The following is a 15,385-nucleotide window of genomic DNA, read 5'->3' as shown; positions in this document are numbered from 1 at the left end:
CTTCCACTTAAACTGATTCCTCTCTGTTTCTTTCCCTTGCATTGCTGAGGTGGTTTTATGATTATTTTCTGAGTCCACTAGCATGAAACATTCACAATGTTAATGGCCAAAAACGTTCTTCCCTCTAAAAGCTTAAAGACTGTTATATAAACAAACGTGGTACAAACTCTCCAGGCTTAGAAGCTCCATGGACTAAAAACACTTTGGCTAGGATGATTGATTCTCTGGGCTGATTCGCCTGCTTAGAGAAAACTGTCTCTCTTCCAAACTGAAGATGAAAGCTAAATTAACAGCACTGCTTCTGTTTTGTCTGTCATAAACTCAGCAGTATAATGATGTTATCCTTTAACATCCCAGGTATATGTCCAGGCAATTGAAGGAATTCACATCTTCTTAGAAACAATATATTTACTGTCCCAAATTACTTCCTGACGTTTCCTGGAAAAACCTTTACACAACCAACCAAAACCTGTCTGCTTCAATTTTAAAATCCAAATTTCAAGCGATAATTTTATGTATACAATCACATACCACGTACCACAACAAGAAACTGCTGCTGTTGTTAATGTAACAATAAAGAAGGAAGCAGTAGCAATATTGAATTGGATAAAATAGATAAAAGGTAGCTACTTGAAATTTGACAGTCCTCAATTTAGAAAGATCACGAACTCTGAACAGGATTCACCAATGGAAATCGCCAGGGATCTGGCCACAATTTTGTTCATCTCTTCAGGTGCCAGAGGTTTGGAGAATTGCCAATATTTGGCCCTTCTTCAAAAACCAGGGAAGGAAGTGTAAAATATATTCAATAGCAAGTTTCCAAAGGGAAATGCATCATTACTAGCAAGGGAAATCTTTGCAGGATAATGGGGAAAGAATATGAGAATAGATATTTGGATAACTTTAAAACATCAGCAGAATAAACTAATTTCTGAGTTCAGTTCTGAGGGAGGGTCACTGGACCTGAAACATTTACTGACTTTTTCCTTCACAGGTGCTGCCAGACCTGCTGAGTTTTACCAGCAACTTCTGTTTTTGTTCCTGATTCACAGCATCTGCAGTTCTTTCAGTTTTTAAACTAAATTATCTCCTTGTGCTGCATCAGTCTACAATTCCATAACTGTGATCAGAATGTGAAGGCTTGACAAGCAACTGCATACGGGGTACAAAATTGCTAAACGTTGAGAGAACAATGTAAGTGTGTGCTCTGGTTTAGTGAGAACATTTGTGATGACCCCTGTGGTTGATCAGCCCACTCACCCAGGTGGTTCAGACTTATGTGAAGAATGACCACTTGTGGAAAAGGGAGAAAATGGCTGAAGAAAGGGAAGTGGCACAAAAACCTGGCATTTGTTTCCTTTCAGGATCAGAGAGGAAGAACAGAGTTTCTCCTGTGGGGATGACACACTGGAGGTTATTCCCAGCTCTCAGTGATATAAGGTGTAGGGAAAATTTTCGATGTCCTGGTTGTTTACAGAAGGAATGAGTCAAATAAGAGGAAGGGTGTCACATTGGAGTACTAAGTTTAAACCTGAAGTCTAAAACTTCCTTCACAAGAGGAACTTGAGTTGTATTTAGCTGTACATGGTATTACCTTGCACCAAGGGACAAAGTGAAGTGTTGCTTGCTGAGTTGTGAGGTGAGTGTATCTAATGTGTACCTCTCCGTAAATAAATGCATGTAGAAGTATTGGAAGATTAGCTCCAGTTTTATCCTTCACTACCTGATTTTCTGGAATTTGACAGATTATCCAGACTCCTTCAGTCATACTGTGAATACATGAGAATGACTTTAAAACACTCCATCTTCCTGACCTCATAAAGTAATCCACTTTTGACTGAGGTCAGTACACACATGGAATAGATATAATTAGTGTCCCATCTTACCTCTTTTCCTGCTGTACCATCCTGACCAGGCTCTCCCTAAAGAAATATAAGAACATAGAGAGTGATTAGATACAGATAGAAGTTTGAAGGTTCAATCTTGAACATTGTTCTTTGAACTTTATCGAGGACACTCTCTCTGAGTTTGGCCAAGTTACTCAGTGGCTTAATTTCAATCCATTGCAGATTGATTGTTAGAGACCAACTCCACGGCCTCACGCTCCCCACCCAAACACACGCAGGTCAGGTATTGATTCCGCAGGCTATTGTGCAGAGGTCTGCAGTGATTTGTTTACCTGAGGTTGTGGTGAGCATCCTGTTTCTTTGGACAATGGGTTTCTCAGCTTCTCTGCGATCCCTCCTCCCTATCTATACCAGGCCGTATTCTGTTGTCTATCTGGTGTATTGAGCCATCCAGCAGTACAGTCATCAGCAGAAATGGGACAGGGGTACGATGGTATTGGACTAGGAATCTAATTCTCAGCTTAATGTTCTTCAGGAATGTGGGTTCAAATCCCACCAAGGCAGCTGGTGGAATTTAAATATAATTCATGAATAATTAAATTAATTCATGATGGTGGTAACTCCATTGGATGATCCTAAAATTCTATTTGGCTCATAAATGCCCATTAAGGAATTTTACTCTCCTTACCTGCTCTGGTCTCTGTGTGACTCCAGATAACACCTACGGAGGTGCAGTGGACAGCGTCCCTGCCTCTAAACCAGAAGGTCTGGATTCAGACCCAGCCTGTGACTGAATGACCAAAGGGTTTGTGTGAATATCACTAGGCCACACCAGTTGTCTGAGAACCTCCAAACCTTCTCAATACATCTCTGGCAGGCAAGGAGACTAGAACATATTCCTGGTCAGCCAGAACCCCATGTATGGTCACTGCAATGTACAGCCTCCCCCATGATAAAAAGCTCCAGCCACAGGGTATGCTGTAGCAAGCAAACCCTCCTTGTCTTGAGGGACTCCCAGAGGAAGAGCAGACTCCAGACCCATAGCAATGTGGCGACTCTCAGCAGCCCTCTGAGTGCCTGGGTAAGCCACACAATTGTAGGTGATGCATTAGAGCCAATAAATGCCAGCCTCACCAGTGACACTCACATCCTGAGGATAAATACAAATGAGAGCTTGTTTCGAAGCCTGCTAACGGCAGATAGCACCAGTCCTGAGTCAGGCCAAAGTGTATTTATTTTACTCATTGATGGGATGTGGGCGTCGCTGGCTAGGCCAGCATTTACTGCCCAAGCCTCATCACCCAGGGCAGCTGTCAATCATATTGCTGTGGGTATGGAGTCACAAGCAAGGAAGGCAGTTTCCTTCCCTAACGGACATTAATGAACCAGACGGGTTTTTCCCAACAATTGACAATGGGTTCAAAGCCAGCGATCATTAGACTCTTAATTCCAGATTTTTATTGGATTCAAATTCCACCATCTGCCATGGCACGATTCGAACCTGTGTCCCCAGAACATTATCTGGATCTCTGGATTAAAGGTCCAGCAATAATACCATGAGGCCATCACCTCCCCCAGTGTCTGAAATGAGGATCCTGTTCAAAGTGAACCATTTAAACCCCTTCTGCTTTCACTTACAATTTAAACGTAATCATGTTAACAGTGAAATGTGTGTTTCCCACACGCACCTCTTGGCCATAAAAGCTGAGCTTTCTGAAACCAGGAGGACACAGCCCACGCTAGACGACAGAAGAATTGACAGTGCAGTCAAAGCTGAATGGTATTACACCCCGAGCCTCAGAGCAGCTAACCTGGTTACCTGGACAGGGCTGTGTTACCAGTGACCATTTTGTCAAACACCAACCGCCAAAACCTAGGAACCTACCATCGGCCCAGGAGTTCCAGGCGGTCCAGGGGGTCCCACCAATCCAGGGAGACCTCTTTCTCCGGACGCTCCTCGATCACCCTTTGTTCCCTAAATACAGCCAAACAGGGAAAAACAGTCAGATACCAGAGAAATCTTAAACTGAGCACAGAAGCTAGCACTGAATTTATAATTATGCAGGTTGGCATGGTGACAAAGGCAGCGAAGAGGCCATGATAAAAACAGAAAGAGAGAAAGAGCTGTACTGTCAGTAATGGTTTAACAGAGAGAGAGAGAGAGAATGTGAGTGAGAGAGCAAGAGAGAGAGAGACAGCAGCACTGTCAGTGATGATTTCACAGAGAGGGACAGGATGTGAGAGCGCAAGAGAAGGGGAGTGACACTGTCAGAGACGGTTTATTAGAGACAGAGAAAGAGAATGTGACAGAGTGAGATAGATAGGTAGGGAGCTATACTGTCAGCGAGTTTAAACTGAGAGAGAGAGAATGTGAAAAAGCAAGAGAAAGGGAGGGAACTGTACTGCTAGTGGTGGCTTGAGAGAGACAGAAAGAGAGATAGAGGAGGGACATGCACTGTGTGTGATGGTTTCACATAGATGGGCAGGGAGCTGTGCTGCCAGTCATCTTGTAATGAAAGAGAAAGAATGTTAAGAGAGAGGGAGACACGGCACTGTCAGTAATGTTGTTAACAGAGATTGAGGGAGAGGATATGGAGAGAGAGTGCTACGATGTCAATAATGTTATAACAGAAAGTGAGGGAGCAAGACGGAGAGAGATATTGTGGGGAGGAAGACAGTAATGATGTAACAGAGAGAGAGAGAGGCAGAGAGAATGCGTGTGACAGGAAGCTTTACTGTCAGTAACAGTGCAACAGAGGTAGACAGAGGGAGAGAGAATGCTAAGAGGGAGAAAGGGAGCTGGGCTGATCTGCCAATCACTTGTTTTGACTCACCACTCCTGGGGGTCCTGTGGGGCCCGGAGCTCCTGGAATACCAGCTGCACCCTGAGATTGAGAAAACGTGGTCAAAGGCAGGAGAGGGCTAGTCGGTGTGCTTTCAGATGGCCAGCCCCTGTGCTCATACAGAGAGGTGCCTGACAATACTCTGAACAGCTCTAGCACTTTGCAGGGTCAGACAGAACCCAGGTTAGAGCCCAGGCCTGGAAAGGGGCAGTTAGCAGCAAGGATTAATGAAGACCCAGTACTCTGAGACTCTGCTTGGTTCAATGCAGGAGAGAGGAGGGGGGCAGGTCAGCTGCAGGGAGATATTCTGCCTGCAAACACCCACCTCCATAACCCCACATCAAAAGGGTGACTTGGGAGGTTCCTGGGTTTCTCCTCCACTGTTTATTGCTGCTGTAATCTCGAATGTAGAGTTTAATGCTAGGAACAAATTACTGCGAATGCTGGAATCTGTACTGAGTAACAAATGCTGGAGACCACAGCAGGTCAGACAGCATCCATGGAGAGAGCGCAAGCTAACGTTTCGAGTCTAGATGACTCTGCATCAGAGCTGGTGAAGTTTGGAGGGGGCTATATTATTGTGGGGTGTGGGTAGTAGGTTCTCCTGGCCCCCTCATCCCAGTTCCTGTCATTTCAAGTCTGGCCAGTAGACACTCTATTGTTCTGCCATTCTCACATTCTGATCACTTTACCTGAACTATCAACATCTTTTCTCCACCAGTACCCTACACCCACTACCAACACCTCCCAGCCCCCATCCCCCATTGCCACACCCATACCCCACAAAACTATAGCATAAATGCTGTCCCCTCCATACCACCAGCTCTGATGAAGAGTCATCTAGACATGAAACGTTAGCTTGTCTCCCTCCATGGATGCTGCCTGACCTGCTGTGATCTCCAGCATTTGTGATTTTCAGTAGAGTTTGATGGTTACAGATTCAACAATGACTTTCCAAAGAGACTGGACAAATATTTGAAGAGAGGATCATATGCAGGGCAATGGAATGTGGGACCAATTAGATGGCTGAAGTGATCACCTCTGGTGCTGTCCCATTCAAGGGTACTTAGCCTATCTGACTTTCAGAATGTCAGAAGAGCAGACCAAGCAGTGAATGTAAACGTGAGTGAATCCCACATGCAGTAACTGTGTTGTCAGGCACATTGGCTCAGTGATAATGGGATGCTGTCCCTTCAGCCCCATGGGCCCCAGAAACCCCCAGTCTGCCCTGTGCTTATAGAGCTCCACTTTGGGCCTGAGCTCTCCTTGTAGACTGAAAAGCTGGCCCTTCCAGGAGGTGAGCCCAGCCCCTGGGTTTGGAGGCTGCAGTTGGGGATCTTTTGCATCTGTTGATGGTGGAATTGACACGGACGAAATTCGAGGCAACACAAAGTGTTCTTTGTGGGTTTTGTACTCTGTAACTCTGGTGGAATTCTCTAGTTTCCTGGAAAGTTCGCTGGGGAATCACACATGGTGAAGCAGGCACTTTTCAGAATGCCCTGATGAAACATGACACTAAGCTGGTTTTTAATGATACTCACCACGTGTCCAGGAAGTCCTGGAGGTCCCACGGGTCCTGGTGGACCAGGCTCTCCCTGCAAACAAATGCAATCCACACAGTCACTCATCCTCTACCTGGATCCGAGGTCTGTTTCCATCCACCATTCTAACAATGGTGAGCAGCACTGCCTGTGTCACAAACCCTTCTACCTTGTTTGAGTTAACTGCTAGCACTTTCAATCCAGTCTCATTTCAGAAGCAATTTGGAAAAATAAAACACAGCAAAGGACTGTTTAGGGAGACAGCAATCGCCATATCATAAGGTTTATGTTGACTATGGAAAAAGGGCAAGGAACAATCTTGAATAAAACATAATTAACTGGAAAGCTGACATCAATAGAGTAGGATGTAAAAACACAAAGTGCTGGAGAATCTTGGCAGGTCTGGCAGCATCTGTGCAAAGAGAAACAGTATTAATGTTTAGACTCTGGTAAGATTCTTCTTTGGCACAGAAGGAATCTGGAAATGATGGTTTTTATACCATTGACAAAGTGGGAGGATGAGTGAGTGGAACAGATGGTGATGATGCCCAGAGCAAAAGACAAAAGGAATGTTAATGGTATATAGGGATATAGATATAGATAGGGATATAGATACAGAACAGCTGTTAATGGTAGGTTTGAATGTTAGAAAAAAGGTCAACTCTGTTGACAGCAAATCCAGGACACTAACAGTGGAATCAAATAAGACACTAAGGCATGGGAAAATGTAAACAAAATAGAGGGCAGTTCATATTTTCTGGAGTTGTAGAGTTTAGTCTTGAGTCTCAAAAACTGTAAAGTGCTCAACCGGAAAATGAAGCTTTGTTCCTTGAGCACGTGAGGTGCTTCATTGGAACGTTGCAGCTGGCCCAGGACAGAAATGTTAATGTAAGAGCAAGGTGGGTTACTGAAATGGCAAGTAACTGGGTGGTCAGGGTCATTCCTACAGACAGAATGGAGGTGTTCCAGAAAACAGTTACCCAGTCAGTGTTTAGTGTAGTCTTGTCAATGTACAGGGGGCTGCATTGTGAGCAGTGAACAGATGGACTAGACTGAAAAAGTACAAGTGAAACGCTGCTTCACCTGGAAGATATGTTTGGGACTTCGGACAGCGAGAAGAGCAGAGGTGAATGGATGAGTGTTCCATCTTCTACGGTTGCATGGGACGGTGCCATGGGCGAGTGGGGAGGTGTTGGGAGTGATGGAGGAGTGGGCTAGGGTATTGTGCAGGGTACAGTCCCTGTGGAATGCTGATAATGGAGGGAGGGAAAGATGCGTTTGATGGTGGTATCCTGCTGGAGGAGGTGGAATTAGCGGAGGGTGATCCTTTGAATGTAGAGATAAATGGTGCAGAAGGTGAGGACAAGGGGAAACCTCCCGTTGTTCTGCTAAGGAGCGTAGGGGTGAGGGCAGAAGAGCAGGAGATGGGTCGGACACAGTTGAAGGCCCTATCAACCACATTGAAGAGGAATCCTCAGTTGAGGGGAAAGCAGGTCATTCAAGAGGCAGCCCAGTGGAAGTTGACATCATCAGAACAGATAAAATGGAGATAGAGAAACTGGGAGAATAGAATTCAATGGAATCTTTGCAGGAAACAGGATGAGGAGGTACAATTGAGGTAATTATGGGAGTTGGTGGGCCTTGTAATGGATATTGGTGGATAGCCTATCCTCAGAAACGGAAACAGAAAGGTTAATGCAGGAAGAGACAAAGGTAAAAATGGGAAGAGTTTTATAAGATGGTTCCAGAGATGAGGATATATTGGAAAGGTTGAGATGGTTCTCCTCAGAGAGAAGAACGCTAAGAGAAGATCTAACAGAGTTTTCAGGATTATGCGGGGCCTGGATATGGTATATAGGGGGAAACTATTCCTGTTTGCAAAAGGATCAAGAATGAGAGTGCGCAAGTCGAAAGTGATTTGCAAAAGAAGTAAATATGACAGGAGAAAAATCTTTTTCAGACAGTGAGTAGTTAGGGCATGGAATTCACAGCCTGGAAACATTGGTTGAATTTGAGGCTTTGAATAGGACATGGATGGTTATTTAAATAGAAACTATGTCAAGAGATAGGGGAAAGGCAGAAGAATGGCACTAAGCCATGATGTGAATTTGGAGAGCCGTGGAGAGATGATGGAACATATGGCCCCCCCTCTGCACAATAACAATTTTGGGTGTCTGGGAGAGAAAGATGGGAATATGTCAGAAAATTGATGAATTTTTCCAATTTTGTGTGACAGGAGACAGCACCAATGATGTTTTGATGGAATGGAGAAAGGCATGTGGGAGGGGAGCCCAAGAAGAACTGGATCAAAGAATGTTCCACACGGCCCACAACGAGACAGATATCACTGGCATGTAGGTGGGCACCAGAGAGGCACTGGCCATTATTTTCCAGTCTTCCTCAGACTCTGGGGTGTTGCTAGATGACAGAAATTGAAAATACCTACATTCACATAATGGGAAAACTTGGAGAAACGATAATTTGGAGCAAAATTAATAGTTAGTTGGGTAAATGTTCATTAACTAAGGAAAAACAGCATGGATTTATGAGATAACAGAGAGGATTGATTATGGTAATGCTGTTGATGTTGTGTATATGGACTTCCAGTATACATTCAATAAAGTGCCACATAGAACATAGAACAGCAGAATGAGGAACAATGTCAGTGCTCATGGAATAAAGGGACAGTCGCAACATGGATAAAAAGCTGTCAGAGTGACAGGAAACTGAGTTGTGGGTTACTGCAAGTTTTTTTTTTAACTGGAGGAAGGTTTATAGTAGAGTGTCCCAGGAGTTACTGTTAGGATCCCTGCTTTTCCTGATATATGTTAATATCATGGACCTTGGGGTACAGCAGACCATTTCAAAATCTGTGAAGGGTAATCAAAACTTGGAAACATTGTGAACAGTGAAGAGGAGTGTTGAGCCTCGAAAGCACATAGAAAGATTGGTGGAGGGGAAAGACAAGTGACAGGTGAAACTTAATGCAAAGTATTAAGTGTGAAGTGATTCATTTTGGCAGGAAGAACAATGAGAGAAAATAAAAGAAAGATACAATTTTAAAAGGGGTGCAGGAGCAAAGGGATCTGGGTGTATATGTGCATAAGTCATCGAAGGTGACAAGCTAGGTTGAAAGATTGGTTAAAAAATTCATACAGTATTCAAGTACTAGTAAGTTCATAGACTATAAAAGCAAAAAGAGACTCCACAAATTGGGCTTTAATTCTCTAGAATTGAAAGGGTTAAGGGAGCGATTTAATCAAGGTTTTCAGGATATTAACAGGGAAAGACTGGGTAAATAAAGATAAACTACTTCCACTGGTTGAAGATTCCACAGCCAGGGTCAATGTCTAGGAATTATGGCCAAGCCATTAAGAAGGGATGTTAGAAAGCACTTCTACACGCAAAGAGTAATGAGGGTTTGGAATTCTCTCCCTCAAATGATGGTTGATGCTAAGTCAATTGAAAAATTTAAATCTGAGATCGACAAATTTTTATTAATCAAGAGTATTATGGGATATGGGCCCAAGGCAGGTACATGGAATTTGGCCATAGATCAGCCATGATATTACTGAATGGTGAAGTAGACTCGAGGGGCTGAATGGCCTATTCCTGTTCCTGTGTTCCTAAAGAGGTTATCCTTAACTGTATAAAACACTGGCTGTGCTGCAACCTCTCAAGCATCCAGATTTGTATTACTCTATCACTATTGACCTGGGCCTGGCTCTGAAATTCCCTCCTTAAATCTCTCTACTTCTATTCTCCCCTACCTCCACTCACATGCTCCTCAAAATCTCCTTCCTCCCCCATTCTAATCTCTCCTTGTGTTGCTCAGTGCCAGATTGTGTTCTCATTGGTGGACGGGTTGAAAAACAGAAGTGTTATAAAGCAGAGGTTGATCCCCCTTCGAGAACTGCAACCGAAACACCCAAAGAGGAGCACCTCATCCTATAATCTGTAAAAGGGGTGTGAAAAGTGGTGTAACCTGCCTTTCAGCAACTTCTAGTGGTTAAATAAAATAAACCCTGACACCTACTTTACAATCAACAAGTAACAATGTATTTATTTAATTCTAAGAGTGAACAAATTAACTAACCTATCAACAAACAGAATATATCCCTTCTAATTACTAACTATTCCCAAATAAAGCAAGATTCTAATGGTATACTGTTCCAATACATACAAGTACCACCTATATTAAAAAAATAATTTAGTCTCTCAAAATTACAGCCAGGTTATGAGTCTTCTGGAATGTTCTGTGCCTTCTCTGCTGATTCTTCTGTCAGGAATATTAACCTGTTGTGTCGTTGGGTACTATTGTTATTTAGATGGTGCTTTGTCTAAGATAGAGGAGGTTCTGAGAGCCGGTGATTCTCTCGAGAGCTGAGGGCGTTAACTCTGGTGGATGGCAGCTAGCTCTGCTGTCTTTGCCCAACTGTCCTCTTCTTTTTATAACCTTGTTGACTATCAATATTTCTTACAATAGGATTGGTCCTATGTTGTCAAAAACATCAGATTTAAATTTGATAGGTTTTTGGTATCTAAGTATCTAAATTGATTGGCTAAATTCAAAAACTTGTTGTCTTGGTAAAAAAAACTGTGGCTTGGCCTGATAATTGCATGGCCTTTCGATACGAATATATCAATTCAGGCACTCTGTGTACTTGCAAACTTTCAAGCTGCTGTTCACAGGCATCCATTTTAAATTTCTCAGCACAGAAAAACACAATCTTTTAAAGGGACCATGCAATGCTTCCCCACCCCCCCTAGCATTTTACAGACAACAAATTCTTACTTCCTACCTCCCAATCCACAAGTACTGTACCCAGCTTCGCAACAGATGGCACAGATTTAAGGTGATTGGTAAAAGTGTAATGGCAACACAATGTGAAATGTCTTATCCAATGAGCAGCTTCAATTGAAGGACTTAAGATGGAATAGGATTATCATCTGGGAAGGAAGAATGTGTATACTGAGAATGTGGGTGAGCGGCACTAGGTTAATTGTTCCTTCAGTGAGATAGCCTCCTTCGGAGCTGCACCTTTCTGCGATTCAGTATTCCCATTCCCACGCTTGCCCACTTCAAAACAACGTTGGAAGTTGATGGATGAAAGAAATGATCCAATGTTCTCATATCTGGCACCTTTAGTACAGTTAAGCATCCCAAACTGCTTCACAGGCGATGATCAAACACAATCTGACACTGAGCAACATAAGCAGAGATTAGGACAGGGGACGGAGGAGGTTTAAGGACTGTGTGACAGCAACAGCCCAGGCTAACATTGATGGAGCAATACAAATCTGGATGCTCTGGAGACAGAGACAGGAGTGCAGCCAATATCCAAGAGGTGTGTATAATCTGGGGAACCTCAGCTTCCAAGTCGAATGTGCAACTTTCAAGTGAGTTTTTGAAAGGCTGTGCAGTGAGGCTGCTTCAATGTACAAATTGGGAGCAAAATTGACAACGAGTCTCTGGACACCACACTCAGGGCTTGAATAAAACAGTCCATATTGTTGGGTAGTGGGAGTGAGGTGTAGGAGATGCTTGGAAAATGAAGTTTCAGAACTACATAAGCAATTAAAAAATTGTCAAACTTGCCTCAAAGCCTGGCCGGCCTGCATTTCCAGATGGTCCTGTTACTCCTGGTTCACCCTGTAACAGTGAGTGGAGATAATGATATTAAACATATTCATGCCTGTACACAGCACGTGGTATGCAAGGGTGGGGGTACATACCACATGCACACAGCAAACATCCATACAACCATACACTCACCAGAATACACACCAAAGATTCCCATACTAGCATGACATGAAGTTTCAGCACATAGACAACCAGAAGATCATGAAGCAGGGCTTCTTTATTCCACTGGCATCAGGTGTTTACAAGCATGAAGAGAAATTAAGGTTAAACTAGAGTATTTACATGGAATTAAGGCTGTAGTTCACATCTGGTTGATGAAATTCTCTCTGTGTGTCTCTACTCTCTCTCACATCCTGAGGGTTCTTCCAGATCAAGACCCACTTATTTTCTTTCAAAGAGGGTCCACATGGTTGATTGACTCCTGTGTATGGTTCCCTCCTTCACCATCGCCACCTGTTGCTAGAGGTGTCATTACAGCACACACTAGGATTTGATGGGTTCAGAGATAGTAGGAACTGCCAATGCTGGAGAATCTGAGATGACAAGGTATAGAGCTGGATGAACACAGCAGACCAAGCAGGAAAGCTGATGTTTCAGGTCTGGACCCTTCTTCAGAAATGCATTTCTGAAGAAGGGTCCAGACCCGAAACGTCAGCTTTCCTGCTCGGTCTGCTGTGTTCATCCAGCTCCACACCTTGTTATCTGGGATTTAATGGGTGGTGGGATTTCCTGTCCCACTATTAAAGGAGTTGCTAGGGAATGCACCCCTGCTTATATTGGGTGCCCTGCAGCTATTTAAAGCTCTGACAAGTGTTTGTTGCTGAAGATAGGGAATCCACTCCTCACTCAACAGAACACTGGCCAATTGATCGTGGGCAGTGGCTACTGCTGAACTACAAGGAGTCACAGAGTAGGACGGGGGGTCAGCATAGATTCTCTTGTGGTGGAGAAGGAAGGTGAGGCCTGGGGAGTGGGGGTAAGCAGGGTATGGGACAGTGCAAGTCTTGATTGAGAAGCCAGAGTCGAGGTGGAGAGTGAGGGAGCAACAGGGGCATCATGCAAGATATGGGTGGGGGTGCGCGGAATGGTAGAGGTGCTGGTGATGGAGCCTTCCTGATCCCTTTCTACCAGCCTCAAAATTGAAGCTGAAAGGGAGGTGGCCCTTAAGTGACCATTGATTGACCACTAAAGAACATCAATGAGGACAAGAGCATGTGGTCACTCAGGACTCATCTGTCCTTCAGAGATTTATGGGCAGATGTGGGTATGATGGTGGAGGGAAGGACACCTGGGAATTTTTGTTGCCCCTGCAAAGCCATTGCTGGGGCCTGTTAAAACCTGCCAGTGCGAACATAACGGAATAGGGGCTGGACTTAGGCTGTTTGGCCTCTGCCACCATTCAATGAGATCATGATCCATCTTTACCTCAACTTTTCCGCACTAAACCCATTCGTACATGTTATCCCCATTCCCGCACTCAGTATTCCTGCACTATCCCCATTCCTACACTCTTCCCATTTCCGCACTATCCCCAGATCCCTTAATTCCCCCTAGCAATCAAAAACGTATGAACTTCAGTCTTAAATATTCTCAGTGAATGGATATCCACAAACCCTCTGAGACAGAAAATGTCAGATTCATAACCCTTTAAGTGAAGAAATGTTTCTTCTTCTCAGTGTTCTCGATTCTCCAGCTAGGGGAGACCTCTCCTCAGTGTCCACCCTGAGACTGTACTACAGAATGATATCTGCTTCTACTGAATCCCTCTCACTCTTTTTACATTTTAGTAATATCGACCTCATCTAATAGAACTAGCCTCATAGGACAATTCTCTTTCCCAGGGACCAGACTAGTGAAATGTTGTTGCATTGCTTGGGGTAAATATATCTTTTGTTGGGTACAGACCAAAACTGCACATAATACTCCTGGTGAAGCCTTTGCAAACCGTTGTAAAATAGCTGTAAGACTTCTTTTCCTCCAATCCCTTTGTACCAAATATACCATCTGCCCCTTTAATTGTTTACTGTACTTGAATGTTAGCTTTCTGTGATTTGTGTACAAAGATACCCAAATCCCTCTGAAAACTGACATTTCCCAGTCTCCCACCACTCAAAATATATTCTGCTTCTTTATTTTTCTTACCAAAGTGGATGATTTCACATTTTGTTCACATTTTATTCTCTCCAGCATGTTCTGATCCACTCACCAACACCTGTGTATATCCCTCTGCAGCCTTTGCATCCTCCTCACCACTATCTTTGTACTGCCAGCAAACCTGGATAGGTTACATTCAGTCCCCTCATCCTTCAGTGTAGTTTCCCAATCTAACTGAGCTAACTCGCCCTTGGTGCACAAGTTGTTTAGATTTAAGATCCAATTTTTGTATTTAATAAAACCACTTTCAAATTTAATAGAAAATTCTATCATTGTCACTCTTCCCTAGAGGCCCCTTTGCAACTGATTATAGCACACTACGCAATACTTTACATAAAATCTAAACCTGTTCCTGAGTTGGCTCCTCAACACACTGATCTAAAAAGCTAGCTTGTAATACTGTATAAATCTCTCCTTAAGCCATTACTGCAAATTTGGTTTGCCCAGTCTACATGAAGGTTAAAGTCCCATGATGACTCTGTTACCCTTATTACATGCAACTCTAATTTCCTGATTTATACTCTAACTACAACTAATGCAAGGAGGCAGATAAACAACTTCCTCCAGTTCCACTTCAAAAGGATATGGTGAGGTTGGTGGAACTGGTTGAAAGGTAATACATGACATTTAATACAGGAAAGTGTGAAATGATTCATTATGGCCCTTCCATCTAAGCAGTTTCTACTTCATGGTTTTCTGAGCCAAGATCTTTTCTCTACATTGTTGTTACCCCATCCATTATTAGCAGGCCTAACACTTTTCCTTTTATCTTCAACTGTGATAGGCAAAAGGCAAGTATCCTAGGATATTTCAACTGAGACCAGACCAGGCAGCCATCTCAGACCAGAAGCTGTAGAAACCATATGATTGCAGGTAAGAAACCACAAGGGGAAGAAGACACTGATAAGAATAGTCTATAGGGCCCTAACAGTGGCCATACAGTGGGATAGAAAATAAATCAGGAAAGCATTTAACAAAGTCAATGCATTAGCCATGAGTGACTTGAATCTTCATGTAGATTGCGATAATCAGATTGGCAGAGAAAAGTCTAATGAAAAATTCATGAGTGTAGTCAGGACAGTTTTGAGAACGATACATTGCGCATCCAACCAGGGATCAGGATATTTTGTATCTGGTGATGTGTTATGAAGCAGGCTTAATAAATAATCTCAGAGTAAAATAACTCCTAGGAAACAGTCACCATAATGAGGTAGAATTTAGCATTCAGTTTGAGATGGAGCAACTTAGGTTGGAAACAACAGTGCTAAGCTTAAATAAGAGTAATAACAAAGTAATGAGGGCAGAGATAACAGTGTGGAGCTGGAGGAACACAGCAGGCCAGGCAGCATCAGAGTA

General features: G+C 43.4%; 1 protein-coding gene across 1 annotated transcript in view; it reads right to left on the bottom strand.

Annotated features, from left to right (window-relative positions):
- Positions 1–1,760: 1,760 nt before the first annotated feature.
- LOC109913043 (collagen alpha-1(XVI) chain-like) overlaps positions 1,761–15,385 on the bottom strand; it is a 60,817-nt gene continuing 47,192 nt past the window's right edge. The window contains exons 19-23 of the mRNA XM_048612965.1: positions 11,831–11,884; positions 6,232–6,285; positions 4,682–4,732; positions 3,733–3,822; positions 1,761–1,922 (exon numbers count right to left, since the gene is read on the bottom strand). Coding sequence (XP_048468922.1) covers positions 1,761–1,922; positions 3,733–3,822; positions 4,682–4,732; positions 6,232–6,285; positions 11,831–11,884 — 411 coding nt within the window. The remainder of the gene's footprint in view (positions 1,923–3,732; positions 3,823–4,681; positions 4,733–6,231; positions 6,286–11,830; positions 11,885–15,385) is intronic.

This window comes from Rhincodon typus, chromosome 27 (assembly GCF_021869965.1).
Source record: "Rhincodon typus isolate 14 chromosome 27, sRhiTyp1.1, whole genome shotgun sequence".
NCBI lineage: Eukaryota > Metazoa > Chordata > Chondrichthyes > Orectolobiformes > Rhincodontidae > Rhincodon > Rhincodon typus.
This window is presented reverse-complemented; position numbering and strand designations above follow the sequence as displayed.